The sequence below is a fragment of the Exophiala viscosa genome (genome assembly GCF_022695815.1).
Source record: "Exophiala viscosa unplaced genomic scaffold EDD37scaffold_1, whole genome shotgun sequence".
NCBI classification, from domain to species: domain Eukaryota; kingdom Fungi; phylum Ascomycota; class Eurotiomycetes; order Chaetothyriales; family Herpotrichiellaceae; genus Exophiala; species Exophiala viscosa.
Genome location: NW_026944353.1, coordinates 3753538 through 3770227, shown reverse-complemented (window position 1 = coordinate 3770227; position 16690 = coordinate 3753538). Strand labels below are relative to the sequence as shown.

The 16690-nt window shown below is 51.2% G+C and overlaps 9 protein-coding genes across 9 annotated transcripts; 2 read left to right on the top strand and 7 right to left on the bottom strand.

Moving 5' to 3' along the window:
- Positions 1-104: 104 nt before the first annotated feature.
- EDD37DRAFT_671624 (uncharacterized protein) lies at positions 105-2895 on the bottom strand (the record flags this gene model as incomplete). Its single annotated transcript, XM_062819423.1, has 6 exons — positions 2572-2895; positions 2481-2509; positions 2326-2427; positions 1629-2272; positions 1214-1576; positions 105-1169 (listed from the first exon to the last, which is right to left on the bottom strand). Exons 1-6 carry the CDS (start codon positions 2805-2807, stop codon positions 105-107), a joined length of 2439 nt encoding a protein of 812 aa, XP_062675748.1. The 5' UTR covers positions 2808-2895.
- Positions 2896-3243: 348 nt separating this feature from the next.
- On the bottom strand, positions 3244-3912 carry EDD37DRAFT_645595 (uncharacterized protein; the record flags this gene model as incomplete). The annotated part of the gene is made up of 2 exons (XM_062817645.1): positions 3244-3802; positions 3854-3912. 2 exons carry the CDS (start codon positions 3910-3912, stop codon positions 3244-3246), a joined length of 618 nt encoding a protein of 205 aa, XP_062675747.1.
- Positions 3913-4507: 595 nt separating this feature from the next.
- On the bottom strand, positions 4508-5704 carry EDD37DRAFT_71105 (HAD-like domain-containing protein). Its single transcript, XM_062820207.1, has 3 exons — positions 5367-5704; positions 5280-5312; positions 4508-5234 (listed from the first exon to the last, which is right to left on the bottom strand). Exons 1-3 carry the CDS (start codon positions 5538-5540, stop codon positions 4590-4592), a joined length of 852 nt encoding a protein of 283 aa, XP_062675746.1. The 5' UTR covers positions 5541-5704; the 3' UTR covers positions 4508-4589.
- A 164-nt stretch (positions 5705-5868) lies between these two features.
- On the bottom strand, positions 5869-6692 carry EDD37DRAFT_604730 (short chain dehydrogenase/oxidoreductase CpoX2; the record flags this gene model as incomplete). Its single annotated transcript, XM_062814766.1, has 2 exons — positions 5869-6056; positions 6104-6692. The coding sequence occupies 2 exons, from the start codon at positions 6690-6692 to the stop codon at positions 5869-5871; spliced, it is 777 nt and encodes a 258-aa protein (XP_062675745.1).
- A 560-nt stretch (positions 6693-7252) lies between these two features.
- EDD37DRAFT_604729 (protein phosphatase) lies at positions 7253-8429 on the bottom strand (the record flags this gene model as incomplete). The annotated part of the gene is made up of 3 exons (XM_062814765.1): positions 7253-7325; positions 7371-8380; positions 8427-8429. 3 exons carry the CDS (start codon positions 8427-8429, stop codon positions 7253-7255), a joined length of 1086 nt encoding a protein of 361 aa, XP_062675744.1.
- A 457-nt stretch (positions 8430-8886) lies between these two features.
- EDD37DRAFT_70612 (uncharacterized protein) lies at positions 8887-10643 on the top strand. Its single transcript, XM_062820205.1, has 2 exons — positions 8887-9228; positions 9288-10643. The coding sequence occupies exons 1-2, from the start codon at positions 9039-9041 to the stop codon at positions 10400-10402; spliced, it is 1305 nt and encodes a 434-aa protein (XP_062675743.1). The 5' UTR covers positions 8887-9038; the 3' UTR covers positions 10403-10643.
- EDD37DRAFT_70580 (uncharacterized protein) lies at positions 10643-12320 on the bottom strand. Its single transcript, XM_062820203.1, has one exon. It carries the CDS (start codon positions 11853-11855, stop codon positions 10884-10886), a length of 972 nt encoding a protein of 323 aa, XP_062675742.1. The 5' UTR covers positions 11856-12320; the 3' UTR covers positions 10643-10883.
- Positions 12321-12445: 125 nt separating this feature from the next.
- EDD37DRAFT_558239 (RIC1-domain-containing protein) lies at positions 12446-15607 on the top strand (the record flags this gene model as incomplete). The annotated part of the gene is made up of 1 exon (XM_062813747.1): positions 12446-15607. The coding sequence occupies one exon, from the start codon at positions 12446-12448 to the stop codon at positions 15605-15607; it is 3162 nt and encodes a 1053-aa protein (XP_062675741.1).
- Positions 15608-15818: 211 nt separating this feature from the next.
- EDD37DRAFT_604725 (uncharacterized protein) lies at positions 15819-16574 on the bottom strand (the record flags this gene model as incomplete). Its single annotated transcript, XM_062814764.1, has 1 exon — positions 15819-16574. One exon carries the CDS (start codon positions 16572-16574, stop codon positions 15819-15821), a length of 756 nt encoding a protein of 251 aa, XP_062675740.1.
- Positions 16575-16690: the final 116 nt, after the last annotated feature.

Sequence of the window (16690 nt, the reverse complement as noted above, 5' to 3'; positions counted from 1 at the left end):
ATCTTACAATACCTTTATGGTTGTCACTGCACATCTAGAACGTTTGAATGTCTCAATGATAAATGAGGTATCGTCGCTTGCTAAAACGCTACTGACGGTTATGTTCATTGCAAGGAGTTTGTCCGCATTTCCTCCGCCAACTCCTGCCTGCCCTCACTGTTCTCCGAACTGGCATCATCAGCCTTGACCAGTTGTGTGAGTAGAGCTTCCATTCTCATCATGGCCTCCTCCATCTTGTGCAATCTGGCATTGGCCTCCAGCAGTCGATTATTTGCATCACCGTCATCGTTCAAGTCAACGAGCGAATCCATCCTCTCTGTTTTCTCAACCTTCCTGTAACCTCGTGGATGGTCCCCTTCATCGTTGGCACTATCAGAATCTTCAAATTCTGACTTCGACTTATCACGTTTCTTTGAGTCAGAGTCTCTCTTGCTCCGATTCCTAGGACTGGCCGTAGTTCCTTTATCGCTTTCAACTGCTTGGCTATTGCGCCTGGACGCTGATAGCTCCTGGACCCCTTCGTTCAGGCTGTTTCGCATCGCTCTTCCAACTCTGTCAACGTGTCCTAAATCATCCTCCTCCTCAATCCTGTCCAATACGGATTGTGGCGGTTCAATATCGAACACTGCATGGATATCACCATGGACAGTGAACCTCGAAATTTCCCAATATTGTCCTTTGGTGGGTATCGGCCCACCAGGATTTCTCCAGTCGATTCGCTTCTGTTTAGATTTCTTGTCCTTGACCCACAAGGTCCTTCTTTCGTACCATGCAATCAGCAACAATGTTGGCAAGTTCAAAATCCTGACTGCAGCCACATTGATCTTGTGGAACATGCGTTCTGATACCACCGTCTTCAATGGTAGCATGACGATAAGAGCGAGGATATTGAATGGGGGCCAATAAGCAAAGATGGCATCAGATTTTACTCCTTCAAAGGTGAGAACCGCGCGTCGAAATTGAATCTCCTGAATAGCGTTGCCGGCGATGCTGCTGAACGTGTTGGTCAACATTGACACAAGGATGGTCAAGAAGAGGGTGTTGCCCAGAAACGCAAACAGAACCATCAAGACGGGTCCAAGGAGCCAATGGAAATCGGTGGACCTGTCGATTCCCGTGCCATCGAGACCGAACCAGATCCAGATCATCCATTTGCCGATGGTAACAGACTAGGAGGTCAGTCCGTGCCAGGATAACGATAATGGTGGCTTACCTGATGTGCTCCGGCATGAAGCCACTTCAAACTCAACAAAAAACCTGCAAAGCACCATACCGCAAGGGCGGTTAATGTAAGGAAATCGGACATCATTGCTCTCAAGGATAGAAACAGCATATTCTCCGACGCAATGTTGAAAGCCAGTCGTGGTACCAGCACCGGTGCACCACAGCTCAGAATATCGAGAGCAGTTCGAGCCCACCATATGCTTCGATGCGCATCGGCAAACTGGAACGCCTGAAGCCGCATGACCAGATACGCTAGAAAGATCAGCGAGAACGCCACATCCAAGAAAGACCACAAATTCTGCGTGTATACACCCCATCCATGTTCGAGAATCGTGGCAAATTGGTCCAAGACCTATTCAGTCAGTCAGTCAGTCAAGCTCGGACGGTCTCCGGATTTTACGTACCCAACCAGCGCAGTAGACATCAAAGACACCTTCCACCAGCGAGTAATCGGTCCTCAATCGGCTTTCTCGTCCTGCCATGACGGCAATATACAAGGCCAGCAGGAGAATGAAGTGGGAAAGCTCCACAAGATTCCGTGTCCGGGGTACTATCAGCCGGTATTGATTCAATAACGGTGCCCTCCTAGGGTCGTACAACGAAATCGGCCTCTTCTTCCAATGGTCGGGGATGATATCGATGAAACTATTTGGCGTATAAACGAGCTTCCCTCGATAAATTGCATCGACAACTTTCTGACAAGCACTACTAGCTAGGAAACTTTTGCTGACGCTGATGATTGCGACTTCGAGGGCGGTGAGTTTCCTCTCGATCCTGCCGCCTTTTCTCTGGGCAGCCCAATGCATAGCATGGACGCTTTGCTTGCAGACCTCTTCGGGAGCGCCCTGAAAGGGCTCGAAGCCTGCGACGAGGATGTTGGCAAGTTTCAGGAGTCCTCTCGGCCCGGGATTTTGTTCATTGTATCGACGTAGAATCTTCTCGGCGACGAGTTCGCATAACAATGCTCGCGTCAGGTTGACCGTTTGATGGTGTGTTGCGAAGGATTGTTCACGAATGAATTGCATTCGGTTGACGAGAAGACAGTAAACTGGATTGGTCAGTAAGTGTGTGTGTCAGTGTCCCGCTGAGTGGTGTGCGAACCGACTGATAGGTCTTGCATCTCGTAAAGAGCATCGACCAAGGGACGAACTACCGAGATGTTCATCCGCGGCGCTTTGAGTTGATCCAATGAGTACGGGTCATCTAGCAATAAGCTTAGTAAATGAAATGCCAGATTCGTTTACGGAGAAGCTTACCTATGCTACTGATGACATCTCTTCGAATTCTGCGCGCTGGTCAATAATCTGGCCAGATGGGGTTGTTATACTCCAGGAGTCTATTGCTCACCTATGAATGTTTTCGTAGACTTGACAATCGGCATTCTTGTACGGGTCTGCTGCGGGCGGTGGCTCCTCTTGAGCGCTGGTCCAAGTACAGTGCGGCGGGTACAGGCCGTCGCTATCGGCCATATCCTCTTCATCGTGCCGGGAGGCGAGCAGTGCTTCCATCTCGGTTCGCTGAAGGTTCATGCGATATTGGCGGCTGAACCCGCGCGACGAGGACGGCCGTGTACGCGATGGCATGTTTGATATTCTGATAGCCTCCTCAATTATCCATGGTGAGAAGAAGAGTGGTTAGGCGAATGAGACTGGTAGGAGAAGTCGGGTAACGTTAAACCATAACAGTCTTACGAAACATGCGGAGTCGAAGTATTCGTCCCCTAGTACAGACCTATAACCAATTGGAGGTTAGGCACAGTTAGGATTCATTTGACGGCGAGATAAGCTTATCACATCAAGCTTTGTAAGGAGGTTTCAAACAGATGGCCATAGCTTTGCGTCATAGCTGGACCGAGGTATGGTACTTAGCTGTGGTAGGTTCTCTAACATAAGCACTCATTATCATTATATCTACCCGTATGTAGCTTCTGTTCATTATTTACGATGCTCGTCAAGTCATGCAGCCTGTGCTCCCATGAGAGTATGCAAAACTCCAACATCAATACCCTCCCAGTTGGTCTCATAACAAAATCATCACAGTAGCCACCATGGCCAAAACCATGGCAAAAGACGATAGACTCGGAGTCGTGCCATCCTGTGCATCACTACTCACAGCGTAGACGAGACTCGGTGTCGCAGTCGTGTCGCTTGCGGCTGTGGCGACTGTGGCGGTACTCGCATACACGATGACCAGGCTGCCGCTCGTGGTTGTCGCGTACACAACCGACTGCGAGGAGGAGGTGGTAGTAGTGGTGGTAGGCGTGATCGTAGTATGCGACGTCACTGTGACAGTGCCGACGCCTCCCCAGTTAGTTGTGGTGGTCGACGTCGGCGTGTTCTGACAATTCGTTTCGCATTGGTCGCAGCATACCCAAGTCACGACCGTGCTGGTAGCGGGACAGGGCAGTGTCGAGGTCACTGTAACTATCACATTTTGCTGCGTGTATTCTGATGTATATGTCGATGTCGGCGTCCAGGTTGACCAGTATGATGTTGTTGTCGGTGTCCACCAGACTGTCGTCGTTGGTGAGGGTGTCCACCAAGTATCCGTCGTTGTAGTTGTCCAGTCGCCGTCGTTACTGGGAACGAGTTAGTAATGTCTGGTTAGCATTGACATGGCATGGACGTACCCGGCTAAGCACTGGGCTATGAAAGCCAGGAAAGTGAGAACGAGTGTGATGGTCGCCATTTGTTGCGTGCGCCGGACTATCGGGACATCTAGAACGGTTCTAGCCGATCCTAGATCAACGATGATCCACGACGAAACGAATGCGCGGAGCAACCGAGGAGTGGTAGGCTTAAGATTGTGTGAGGTGTACAAGGTAAGGCAGGTGTTTCAGAACGATATATGTAGATTCAGTGGTGGAAATCCTACATTGAGATCTTGCAGCTCTTCATCATGACTAGCAGGCTAGGCGGAACATGTTCTTCCACCAAGCTTGCCGACCTGGATGGAGCTTCCCTGCCAGGGTTGGACTTTAGCTCACGCCTCCCAAATGTCAAGATTCTTGGTTCTTCCAAGGTCCGAAAAGAGGGTCTATTCTTGGGATGGCCACCAACCCCGCCCTTGTAACTTTTGCCTAGCTACCAACGCGAGGGGCGGCTCGTCCAAGGCTCACAAAATTCAAGAAATGAACTGCTCCGAGAGTTCAATGCCAGTGTCTTACGACGATCATCATTGCTGGAAATACTTGGCCATTTGAGAGTGCAGGTTTCACCGCATGACAGCAAGATTTGGGGTTTCAATCCAATCAAGTTTGCATGTGACATGCTTCGAGCAGGGGTAATCCTATACTAAATGCAATGCCTCGCATGGCCATGCATGATAAATGTCCGCTGTTCCAAGACTCGTCTTGCGTGGCCATATTAAACAACCTCTATCCCCAATCGCTCGGCTAAAGCAATAAAACCATCCTCATCCTCTTTAACCACCATGTCCGGAATATTTTGCTCTCGCAATTCCGGAGTCTTCTCCTCCAACGGTCTCTCAATGTATATTGCATAGAATCCGCACGCTTTGGCACCTTTCAGATCATTCAGGTGCGCGGCCACGAGCGCACACTCCTCTGGCTTCACGCCCATCTTCTCTGCCGCTCCGAGATATACCTTGGGGTTCGGCTTGAACGATTGGAACAAGTCGGAAGTGTAAACATGCTTAAAGGGGATGCTGCTATGCGCTACCAGGTTTGTCATTAAGTCGTTATAAGTGTTGCTCAGTGTCACGGTAGAGAATTGCTTATTGAGCAAGTCCAGGCCACGGCAGGTATCGGGCCAAGGGGGTAGACGGTGCCAGACAAGGCCGAGTTCTTTGAGATGCGACTCATTCCACAGCGAACCCTCCTTGACGGCAAGTCCTGAGGTGCTGGCATCTTCGTGCGGAATGATCAAGCCGAGCTGTGCGAGGAGTTTGTGGAGCGATTCAAAACGATACTTGTCGACTGCCCTCCAATCGACGTTGCCGTGTTTCGCTTTACTATCGCTGGTGAATACGTCGACGTCTTTGTTCCATTCCTGTCCTTGTTAGTAATCGCGAAGTAATGTCATTTCGTCAGCCACCGAACCCCCGAACTCAAACCACTGCTCGTAGGACTGCGAGAAGATTAATTCGTATCTTGGCCAAGTTCTTGACTGGCAGGGGCATACCATCTTAGTCGCCTTGGCCCGGACTTCACTATTGACCAACGACGTATCCGACTCCAGCGCCTCTTTAGCCGCTCTCCATAGCGCATCCGCTACTGGCTTCCTCTGGGCTACACATGTTCCGAAGACGTCGAAGAAAAGGACCCGCAATTGTGGTCTGCTCGTCATAGTGATCATGAATAAAGTGAAGGTCTGTCTCTCATCTAGGACTGTAACGTCGTACCTTTATAAGTCAGCATAGTTGTTCAGGATTCTGGAATGTCCTCATTTTGTCGCAGGGCGCTCAGTCAATGCTGCGTACCGACCCTGGTGCCTTGGTGGACCAGTTTATCGTGGCTGCGGAATGACATCAGCGGTGAAGGGGTGGACCTTTGTCCTTAATGAACTGGATCCGATGAACGGCATCAATAGCGGGGTTGCTAATTCTTGGGCGCCGATAGTGCCATCAAAGCAAGTCTTTGTCATCAACCAAAGACGATAAGGTGCTCATAATTGACTTCCATCATCATGGAGCACCTGTACCGATGGGAATGTTCACGCCCGAGATTCCATCCGATGCCTCACTCAGTAACCACACGATCGTGTCGGAGACTTGGTCAGGTTCAAGCAATGTTATGCCTCGCTTAGCCATATCAGCGACTGCCTCATCTTCATCCTTATACCATGCTAAGGACATTCCAGTCTTTGTTGCACCTAAAACATGTCAGCTTACTGCTTCATCGCCAGCTGCGCAGACTCACTAGGGGACACTGCGTTTAGCCTGATCCCCAAAGGCCCCAATTCTTTCGACACGGTCGTCGTCAAACTGGCAACGCCAGCCTTGGTCACACAATATGACAAAATGCTCGGATCGTGAAAAAGGCTCGCCGCACTTGACACATTGACAATACTTCGAGGCACCTTGGGTAATTCCGACATGGCCTTGACTTCCGCTCTCATGCTGTACAGCATTCCTGACAGATTAATCCCAAGTATTCTGTTCCATGTCTCATCGGTTTCGTTCAAGAAGAAAGGCGTCTTTTGGCTACCAGACATGTTGATCACCCCAGCGCAATTCACCGCGCCGTCGAGGGCATCGAAGATACTGACGGTATCTTTGATCCAGGCATTGACATCCAGACTTGACGATACGTCTACCTTGGTCATAGTGACTTGCGTGTCAGGGTTGACGGCCAGTATTTTCTTCCTAGCACCCTCGAACGACTTTGGGTTGATGTCGCCAATCGATATGGCTCGAGCATTCAACTTCGCCAGACGACAGCAAGTATGCAAGCCTAGACCAGACGATGCGCCCGTCAAGGCAAAGACCTTTCCAGCGATCGAAGCCATGTGGTATGCAACGAGAGAATGAGTTGGTTAGTAGCTGTAATGATTGGTCAAACCTGGTTCAGCACCCGGATATATTAGTCGGCTGGCAGAACCATGAATGAACAGAGAGAGGAAATGGCGACAGTCCTTTCATGATCAGCCATATCGTAGGTACAAGCGCTTGTTAAGTGCCGGCATTGAGGGGCAGGAATACCTGCATTGTACGTGCTGCGCTGTGTTGGGCTGTTGGATTCCACCGCTGGGACCTGATTCGACCACGTAGCAATGGCTTAAGCTTATGCAAGATAGCTTGTGATAACTGTCCATTGTGACTTCACCCGGCTTCTTGTGAAGCTATGCAAAGATCAATATCAATGACAGTCAATAAAGTCCATTGCATAAAATGATAGGGACTTTGAAATACGGATAGCCTGCCTGGTAAAGATGGGGTCAACAAGGCTGGCCAGTCGTAGTGAGTTTGGTTCATGCATGGTGCAGATCAGTACTTGCTTGAAAATGCTCATTTATCGTCGCTTCATCTGGACTATGGAACAAATGCCTCGTGCCGCCATTACCTGTAATTACTGTCCTGAACCTCGACCAGCTCCGGCTCCTCGACCAGCACCACCACCTCCACCCATGAATTGTTGTGCCCTAGATACGTTAGCAGAAGTCGAGACTCGAAAGGAGACAACTCACAGGCCTGCAATGGCAGGATCTTGCATCATTTGCTGGATTTGACTCATGTCGGGCATACCACCTCCTCCGCCACCTTCTCTTCGGCTGTTCATCATGTTCTGGATGGTTGGATTGTTCATAATTCCACCCAATGCTTCAGGGTTGCGCATGAGGTTCTGTGCCATGGAGGCAAACATCGGGTTGCTCATGATGCTTCCGAGGTCGAAGCCACCACCTCCTGCGCCTCCGCCGCCGCCGCCACCACCAAGCATGCTCGCCAAACCGGACAGATCAGGCATCCCGCCACCGCGGGTATTTCCAGGAGCGTCATCAACCTCGTCCTCAGGGAGATTCTCTTCTTCGGCCTCCATTCGAGCAAGCTCTTTCTTTGCCGTCTCCAGACCCTTCCTCATAGCCTCACTGCCACCATTGCCCTCAAAGTCAATACCCTGTTGGTATGCCTCCACGCTCCCGTTGGCGTCGCCCATGGCGAATCTTGCAAGTCCCAGTCTCGACCACGCCTTTGTGTACTTGGGGTCGGACGCGACAGCCAGTTCGGCATCCTTGACCGCCGAAGCATGGTCACCGCTCGCCGAGTATGCTGCGGCACGGTTGGACAGGTAGATTGGGTTGGTGGGGGCGTATTTGATCGCTTCAGTGTACTTCTCAATGGCAGTCTTGTAGTCCTTTTGTTGCATAGCAGCATTTCCTGCACTTTTGAGTTTCTCTGCTTCTGGGTTGATAGAAGGGGTATCGGAGGCTTTCGACGGAGCGGGAGCGCTGGCCTCTGAAGTTGAAGGCTTGCCCTTCAGTTTCTCGTACACCGAGAAGATGCTGAGGAGATTTTGTGATCCAACAGCCTCTGATACAGCAGCCTTGTCAGTTGGGTCGACTTTGAAGGCTTCGGCAATACAGTTGCTGGCAATCTCAATGTTGTCCGCATCGTCTGCTTTGAGGGTGCCATCTTTGAGCGAGGTTGACAAGAAGTCTACAATGGACAGCGCCAGGCGCTTTTTCGTATCGCTAATAGACTGTGTCAATTAGCAGCTGTCGCCGGAACCGACAATCGTCACATACCATGGTTGCAAATGTAGAGTTGCAGATTGAGCGAAGAACAGGATGCAGGCGACCGTTTGAACAGAATTATGTCGTAAGGCACGGTAGGCATCTAACTTAACTTAACGTACTTACCTTACTTGGATGTTTAACTATCCTTGGCGGGGCTTTAAGCGACTTGTCTCTAGAACAATCCATTCACCACACAGTACTCAGGCATCTACACGCCACGTATCGCATCTTGATGAACCCAAACATGATCACTCTCTCGGACAGACCAGAATGGACATCTGACGAGACCTCGCTTCCGGCGAATAGAAAGTCCTGAAGACATGTATCTTCAGCTACACCGCAGAATGCAAACATGCTTGTCACAGCCATGTCTGTGTCAGCCTTCCCAAATGAAGACTCAAGCAGCGTATATGGTTGAAACCAGCCCCAATGCAGCCACCTGCACACCTGTCTCGTATCCTCCAGGCATCCCTGGACACCTCCGCCACAAAGACCGGCGATCATCCCATCATCAAACCTGCAGCTAATCCCTAGCGAGGCAAGTTGTTGGTCCATTGTGAATGCTTACGATGGACTTCCACCTTTTCTTACTTCACTCTGTTGGTCTTTGACCTTCATTCAATGCCTCCTGTATTCTTCGAAGTGGTACGACGAAGCTTTAAACCATCGGAGACTTCTGATGCGTTCTGGTTGCAATGGAGGAATCCAGGCGACGTCTTTTCTGTACTGTTAATTCTAGGTGGTGACGTTGTCAGTCGTGCGTTGGCCCAACTCACTGGAACCTCCATAACTCCGGTTGCGTTTTCATTTGGTAGGTGATACTGGGCTGAACCTCGCGAAGATCCAAAATTGTACTAAGAAGCCCTAAAGGATGGGTTGCCTATGCGGTTGCAGCTGTTGTCTCGGCTGTTGGTGAGAACAAGTTGATGCCGCTCCCCGATTGCAATTGCAAAGTCATCAACGCAAAGTCTGGCTATGTTCGAGACAACAGCAGCTGGATCGTTGGTCAGATCGTGAGAGACTACGAGGAGTGGATGGACAAGGATATCAAAAAGCATCTTTCGGGAATTTTGGATGCTGCCTGGGAGAAAGAGAGAGACCAGGCGGAGAAGTATCAGAAGGGCTCCGGATCAAGTGTGCCCAGACCAAAACAGGCAGGTCTCTGTGTCTCAATATACAGAGCAGGCACAGCGGTAGTTGGGTGTCCAGGATACGATCTCGCTTACTACATTGGCTTTGCGACTACCGTTCTCCAACTTGGAATCGCAGCAATCCCTTGCGGCATCTTCGGCGACTGGGGCATTCTCCTGGTCACTGTTGGCGGCATCCTTCTGTCATTCGCATCGGGCAGTCTTTCAGAATGGCGAGAGGAAAAGTGGGCCTGCCGCAGAAATTCTTACAAGGATGTCATCCTTACCCGTGGTAATGGTAGTCAACATGCCATTGTGGTCCTGGGTACGGGAAAGGGACTGGATCTCGAAGACCTCGCGGCTGGTCAGACCAATGTGGATGTCTCAGCATCTCGATATACCCGTGTCGTTGTCACGCTCCTTGCTGCTCTTTGGATCATACTGCTGATCACCGCAGCTGGTCTGAAGAAGAATACCTGGTTTCTCCTTGCCGTAGGCGGTATTGGCATGTTGCAGAACATCTACGTTGCGGGTAAGCAACGTTCGCCACAGGCCTTTGGTGTTCCCCTTAAGTTCGTTAAGGTGATCGGTATGCCCAAGGTCATGCATACCCTGTTTGCAGTTGAGGAGCAATACCCACATATCGGCGCCAGCATGAGGGCTACTTTCTTTCCTTATGAACTTCGACATGAGGAATTAGAGAAATGGGGAGAGTTGAAAAGGGCTACTCTGTTAAAAGCTGAAGATGTAGGACTTGATCGAGAGTCTGGCAGTCACGGAGGCGGTACAGCTCAAATCATTCACCGGACCTCCAAGGATGGACATGGACCTTCCACATCAATGACAGCAGTCTAGAGGGTATTGTCGCGGCCAATCTGGATCATACTGCATCCCAGACAACTGTCCTATGACGTGTTACTGTGAAGTTCGAACACCAGAGATTCTAGGTTTCACACCGTTCTTCGCTCCAACTGCTCTATGAGTTCGGTCTCTTCTCCGTCAGAGATCTGGAGCACAAACTTATGAAACCCAAGTGACTTGCGCGATAAGACATCTCCTTTTCTGCTTCTATCCAAGACCTCCATGTACGCCTCTCTACGAGACCCCGCTCGGCCAACGAAAGCGTCTCGAAACTCTCCCGCCGCCACATCTTGGGCGAATTCTTTGACGGCAACGCCAAGTCTGACGCCAGCATTGCCTATTTGCTTCGCGCTTGTGGCCAACGCATGGTTGAAGTGGGTTCTCTCACCACTTGCACAGAAGGCGCCTATTGCATACGGACCCTTTCGATATAAAGTCGCCATTCCCATGCTGTCCCTCTCTCTGAATTGCGATATCAGCACTGCAGGAAAGTCCAAAAAATGCAGGCGGGACTGGTGCATGAAACCTGAATCCAAGGCATAGTTAGCATCTCGTCGCGCTTGGTCTTTTTGGGGAGGAAGCTCGATGTACCTGGACGGGGGCCGGATATCAAAAACCCGAGGTACTGGTCATACGCGTTTGTGCCGGCACCCTTCAGTCTCATGTCCCAATTGACGATCTGGACCTTTGTCCCGGTAAAGATCGTTCCATCCCGCTTGGTCATGACAGTCCTGCGCATCATCGATAGAGTGAAGGCGTGACAATTCTTTTCGAAGAGACTATAGGTATCGATCCTGCTCATGGTATAACGTGCAATCTTTTCGAGTTGTTCAAGGTTGAAGACAGTCTGACCTACATGGTAGGCTGTCAAGGGCAGGTTCGTTCTGCTTGGGCGTAAGCCGTCCACCGCCTGTCTGTCCATCATAGCGGAGTTGTGGAAATGACCTCCCTGGATTTCGTCGCGTAGCTGGGCGAGTTTTGCATCAAGGGTGTTCACGTCAACCAGCTCCATCTTCAGTTCCGGTGCCGATTTTCGAATCAAGTGGAAGAAACATCCTTGTGTATAGAGCGACCAGTGCTTAAGAGAAGTTGGCCATTTGCGGTGCGGCACGCTGACCACATAGACGTCGTGATACGGATCGCCCGGGGGATGTGGATCTGGCAATCCTGGATGGAATTGCATTGAGTGGTCTATGGACCTCAGGTCAAGGCTGTTGTGCCAGGCAGGTGGAAGTCCTGGGATGCTGTCTGCGAGCGCAAAGACCTTGTCAAGCCATTTCCCGAGCGGTCTCTCGGAGTACAGATCGTTCAGAGCCGGAGGATAGTCTGTCAGATCTGCTCCCAAGATCTCGCTGTTGCGTGGGCGTGGAGCTGTCCCAGGACTGGACGCTACAATCATCAGAGAAGTCCCTTCGCGAGCAGGCTGAACTGCTGCGACTGCCGGCATGGCTCCTTGGATGCAGTATATTTCCCATCAATTTATGAGTACGATCAGATGGCTGCAGGCAATCGAGTGCCTCTGTTTTGGTGGCGTCGGGACGTCCCTGTCAGATTCACGCCATCGGAATGCTCGTATCGCAAGACTTGTAGCGGTCTTGTATATCGTCAAAGCAGACCATGAGGCACCGGGGAGGAAGCTGACCACGTATCGTGGGCAGCACGGAGTTATTCCGTAGAGTCCGCATTGTGCTACTTAGTGCTGGTATTCATGCAGGCTCTGTGGCACTGCTGAATAGTAACCGGACTAACGAGGCGCATGCAGGCTATACCTGGGTTGAATCAGGTAGTTGGTTCCCAGGCGGTGGCTGAGTGGCACTGTTTAGTGCTTCTTTGAGGCCTCGGATGTAAAGTATTCTCCGGCTTGGCATGAATGTTCGCGTCGACCTTGACGGGCCCATGTGTCAGGCCAGCATGTCTTCCTGTTCCTCGAGACAACATGATCCAGCTCCTTGTTCTCTTTGGCCAGTCCACGTGGCATCATCAAAAGTAGACGATGTCACATACCAAACATGGTTGTGACTGTTGATCAAGAAAATTATGTATTGGCCATGCGGAGTGCCTCAAGTCTTCGCATACCATGGTCCCACGCCAGAGGCCGGTGAGCAGGAGACGAAGACGGCACGAGTGAACGACAACGACGACACAGCAGATGGCGATGGGGTTATCGACCAGCAGTCACACTCTATCATTGACGTTCAAGCTGCACGTAGTGATCATCTCTTCGCAACCCTCACTCAATCCAGGCTCGATCTATGGTCCACGCGCCCAGTTGTTCTCTTAGCCTCACTCGCCAGATCTTCAAGGTCGCTGCAGAAGTATGGGCACAATGTCTCTGTGGTCTTCAAGCCAGACGCGACTACGATCGTTATTCGCACCAGAGAAAGCTATTTGATCACGTATGCTCTCGAAGTCGACCCAAATGCACGAGTCCTGCAACAACAGTATGGGTACAGCCAAGCGAAACGCCAAAACCTGATGCGAAACTTTGGTATCGACGAGACTGCGGGAGTTGGTGAAGTCTTACTCAGATTTCGCCGGGCAATCAAGATAGATGCTGGGATCAACTCCGTAATTGCCTTGGATTCAGAACTAATTGTGGCAACAACAAAACCAGCGGCTGTGCAATGTATCAAATGGGAGACCCAGAAGGACGGGTCTCAGGCAGTCGCGCAGTTGTTGACGAAGACGGATTGGACAACCCAGCGTTCCGCGATCGCAACATTGGTGCACGACCGGGCAATGAATCTATCAGTGTGGCTATCCCAGGATGGACATGCTTATGCTGTCCAACGAATTAAGCCCCAGCTGTCAAGGGCAGCATCTTCAGACGACTCACTCCCGTCATCGAGATCCTCTACTACACCTTCGACACGACTTTTCGACGGCTACTGTTTCCACAAACCGGAGGCCTCTTCGCGAGCGAAATTTGCCAGCATCAATGCTAGGTTCTCCCTAATTGCAGTCGCCACTACCTCTGGGGAAATTATATGCTACGCCGCAAAGGATTATGTTGGCAATATTCCACAGTCTCATACCTTCAAAGCATCCTCGTCGCCAACATCTCGTGGAACAATAAAATGTTTGATGTGGTCACCGGACGGATACTGTCTCTTCGCCGGCTACGAACACGGCTGGTCAACCTGGTCGGTGTTTGGAAAGGAGGGTGCTTCAAGCTTCCATATGAATCCTACTCATGCAGAGACCAACAACGAAAGCTGGCTGTTCTCCGTTGAGCGAGCCATCTGGATAAGCGGTGGAGCCGAACTTCTCCTCACATCTTATGACGACGACCGAATATGGAAACTTGAGATGTCGCGCAGCGCAGCTATAGGCTGCTTCTCATGCGCCAACCTTGTTCGAGCTCTCATTCAGACGCCGCTAGAACTCACTGTATATCGTGGCCATGAACTTCCGGATCTGACATCCATATCCAACGAGGCCTCCCTTTGGCACCACGCGCCGTATCCACCAGTCTACTTGCACAACCAATGGCCCATCAAATCATGTGTCATTTCGCAAGATGGCAGGTACGTCGCCATTGCTGGCCGGCGAGGACTCGCCCATTACAGCCTCCAAAGTGGTCGCTGGAAAACATTTGCCGACATAGCTGTCGAGAACTCGTTCGCAGTACGTGGAGGGATGTGTTGGTTCAATCACATCCTTGCAGTAGCGACCGAACATGCAGCTGGCTACGATTTGCGCCTTTACTCTCGCGAACTCGATCTCGATCGCCTCCCACTTCACAGCGAAGCATTCTCCATGCCCATTGTGTTTGTAGGTCCTTCAGGTGAAGACTCACTGCTGGTATACACCTACGAGAACGTCCTCTACCACTATATTTTGAATATAACTGACGGAGGTGCACAACTCGTCCAAGTCGGCCAAATAGCTTTTCATGGCATTGTTCGAGCACCCAGCCGAGTTCGCTCCGTCAGTTGGGTGGTCCCCGACGTGCAACTTCGGAACGGCGACCCTTCTCGAGACGTCGAATACGCCACTGTTCTTTTCCTGGTTGACGATAAGTTGGTCTTATTACAATCGTCACGAAACGAGAAAGATGAGCTGAAGTACGATATGCGCGTCATTGCACAACACGTTGAATACTATATCCTCATGCGCGACCAGATCTATTTTAACTTCGACAAGCCTGAAGATTCTGCACCACCAACACCATCACCCGGCGGCGCCTTCACGTTAAAAAGTCAACACCATTATTCGATGCGAGACTCCCTGTGGATATTCAGTGGCGAACAGCTCCGGCTGTGGCCTGATGTGCGGGACTTGCTTCACCATGCCGCAGAGGGAGATCTGAGCACCTCATCATTCCTCGCCATCTCGGTCGACTTTTACCCGCTTTCCATCCTGCTCACTAAGGGTGTCGTGCTTGGTATCGAGTCTGAGGTATTACAGCGAAGGGACGTCAACTTTGCACAGTTTCGATCGAGCATCAGGACACAACTGTTTCTGCCTTACGTCCTTCGTCACCAATTGTGCGAAGAACACGACACTGCCGCTGCTTTTGGGCTGGCGAACCAGTATCAGCATCTGTCATACTTTCCCCATGCACTCGAGATTCTCCTGCATCATGTACTCGATGATGAAGTCGAAAGAACCCGAAATGGCGAACACAAAGATGATTCGCCTGGGCCATTACCTGCTGTCCTTTCATTCCTACAACTAGTCCTACCTCCGACGACATATCTTTCCACCATTGTTCAATGTATCCGCAAGAACGAGCTGACTTCGTGGAAGACATTGTTTGCTCATCTCCCACCACCACTCACCCTCTTCGAGCAGGCATTGGAGTTGGAAGATCTCAAGACAGCTAGCGGATATCTTATAGTCCTGCAAGGGTTGGAGGAGGACGAGGAGTCGGACGATAATCATGACGGCAGCAATTTCGAGGAATATGTGATCCGACTGATGAGGCTGGCTCGACAAAATTCCGACTATGAAATGTGCTCGGATCTGGCACGATTCATGATGGGCGTTGATCCAAGGGGCAAGGCCTTGAAGAGAGTCATCGCTGCCGTTGGCTTTGGTAGTGAACCAAGTCAAATAGAACCCAAACGAACAACATCGGGCGGGCTGAGGATCTCTACGAACGTCGAACCGGGTGAAAGCCTGGAAAGAAGTGCCTCGAGGCTGAGTCCTGCGAGTGGTGGGGACTATTTTTCAGCATCCCCTGGAGGCCTTTAGATGTACAGAAAAGCTGCCTTCAGAATTCATTTTCGCATTGATTCTTCGCTGAACAGGCAGTCTAGCATGCAAAAGCTGCATTGCATCCTGCACGTCGTCTAGAGACACTCCCGGGCAATGAAGACCCGTCAGTCCGGTCTCAGGTACTGCAATTCCCGCAGCAGCCGCATTCCCACGGTCCAAAATGTTTGTACAATAACAGGACGACCACTTAACCCAATCTCCGCACCTTCGGACTTCTGGTACCACCAAACTTCAGCCTCGTACCGTCCGTGACTTTACTGACCAAAGGCTTGATCATTCTCCCCTCCGTGCCCAGCAGCGCCTTCTGAAAAGCCTCTCGACCCGGCCCGAATCCTCTGAGAATGACCTCGATGCCCGTCCCGCCGTGAATAGCACCTGGCCTTCGAATATCGGCCAAAGTCTTCATCGGATTGTGCGTCATCTTCTTTCCTCCCACTCTCCACTGCTTTTCTGCCATTTTTCGGAATGTGTAGGCTGCCAGCTGGAAAGCGGCATCATATGAAGCCCGCTGTGCTTTCCTCAGGCCGATGTTGCCGGCCGATAGAGACATGATTGGGTTCCGCGACGGGTCGGTGAAAGTGATGTGCACATTGTGCTTGTGCGCGTAGACGTTTAGGTGGTATGGCTCGTCTACGGAGACTCTAGCGCTCGGTCTTGTGGCTGCTTCGTCTCGCGCACTTCGGGCGATGTTGCGCAGCTCGGGGCTGAGTGCGGAGCGGATGTTGGCTTGTGGTCTTTGTGGTGAGGCTTTTCGCAGCGTTTCATTAAAAGGATCTAGGGACGAGGAATCTTCTTTCGGCGGGTCGACGCGGATTCGTCGTCGTTCCGCAAGGCCGCCTCTCTCCTCCAATCTGCGCGCTGTGGTTGAAAACGCAGTGCGGGCTTGTTTTGTGTATGACTGGCGGCACGACCGGCACATAGACGAGAGGATTGTGTGTGCCATTGTGGCTGGAAGGGCGGCCTGCGAGTGTCTTGAATACCTTACACGAGTACAATGGTCTCGATGAAGCTCGTCGAAATTCATACTCGCGGAATGCGGAATGCGGCAACTTAGCCGGG

Coding starts and splice junctions, on each gene's coding strand:
- EDD37DRAFT_71105 (XM_062820207.1), bottom strand. CDS start 5,540: ATGATCACTATGACGAGCAGACCACAATTGCGGGTCCTTTTCTTCGAC. Junction 5,313..5,366: donor GGGCCAAGGCGACTAAGATG/GTATGCCCCTGC, acceptor ATCTTCTCGCAG/TCCTACGAGCAGTGGTTTGA. Junction 5,235..5,279: donor GGTTTGAGTTCGGGGGTTCG/GTGGCTGACGAA, acceptor TAACAAGGACAG/GAATGGAACAAAGACGTCGA.
- EDD37DRAFT_70580 (XM_062820203.1), bottom strand. CDS start 11,855: ATGCCGGCAGTCGCAGCAGTTCAGCCTGCTCGCGAAGGGACTTCTCTG.
- EDD37DRAFT_70612 (XM_062820205.1), top strand. CDS start 9,039: ATGCCTCCTGTATTCTTCGAAGTGGTACGACGAAGCTTTAAACCATCG. Junction 9,229..9,287: donor TCCGGTTGCGTTTTCATTTG/GTAGGTGATACT, acceptor GAAGCCCTAAAG/GATGGGTTGCCTATGCGGTT.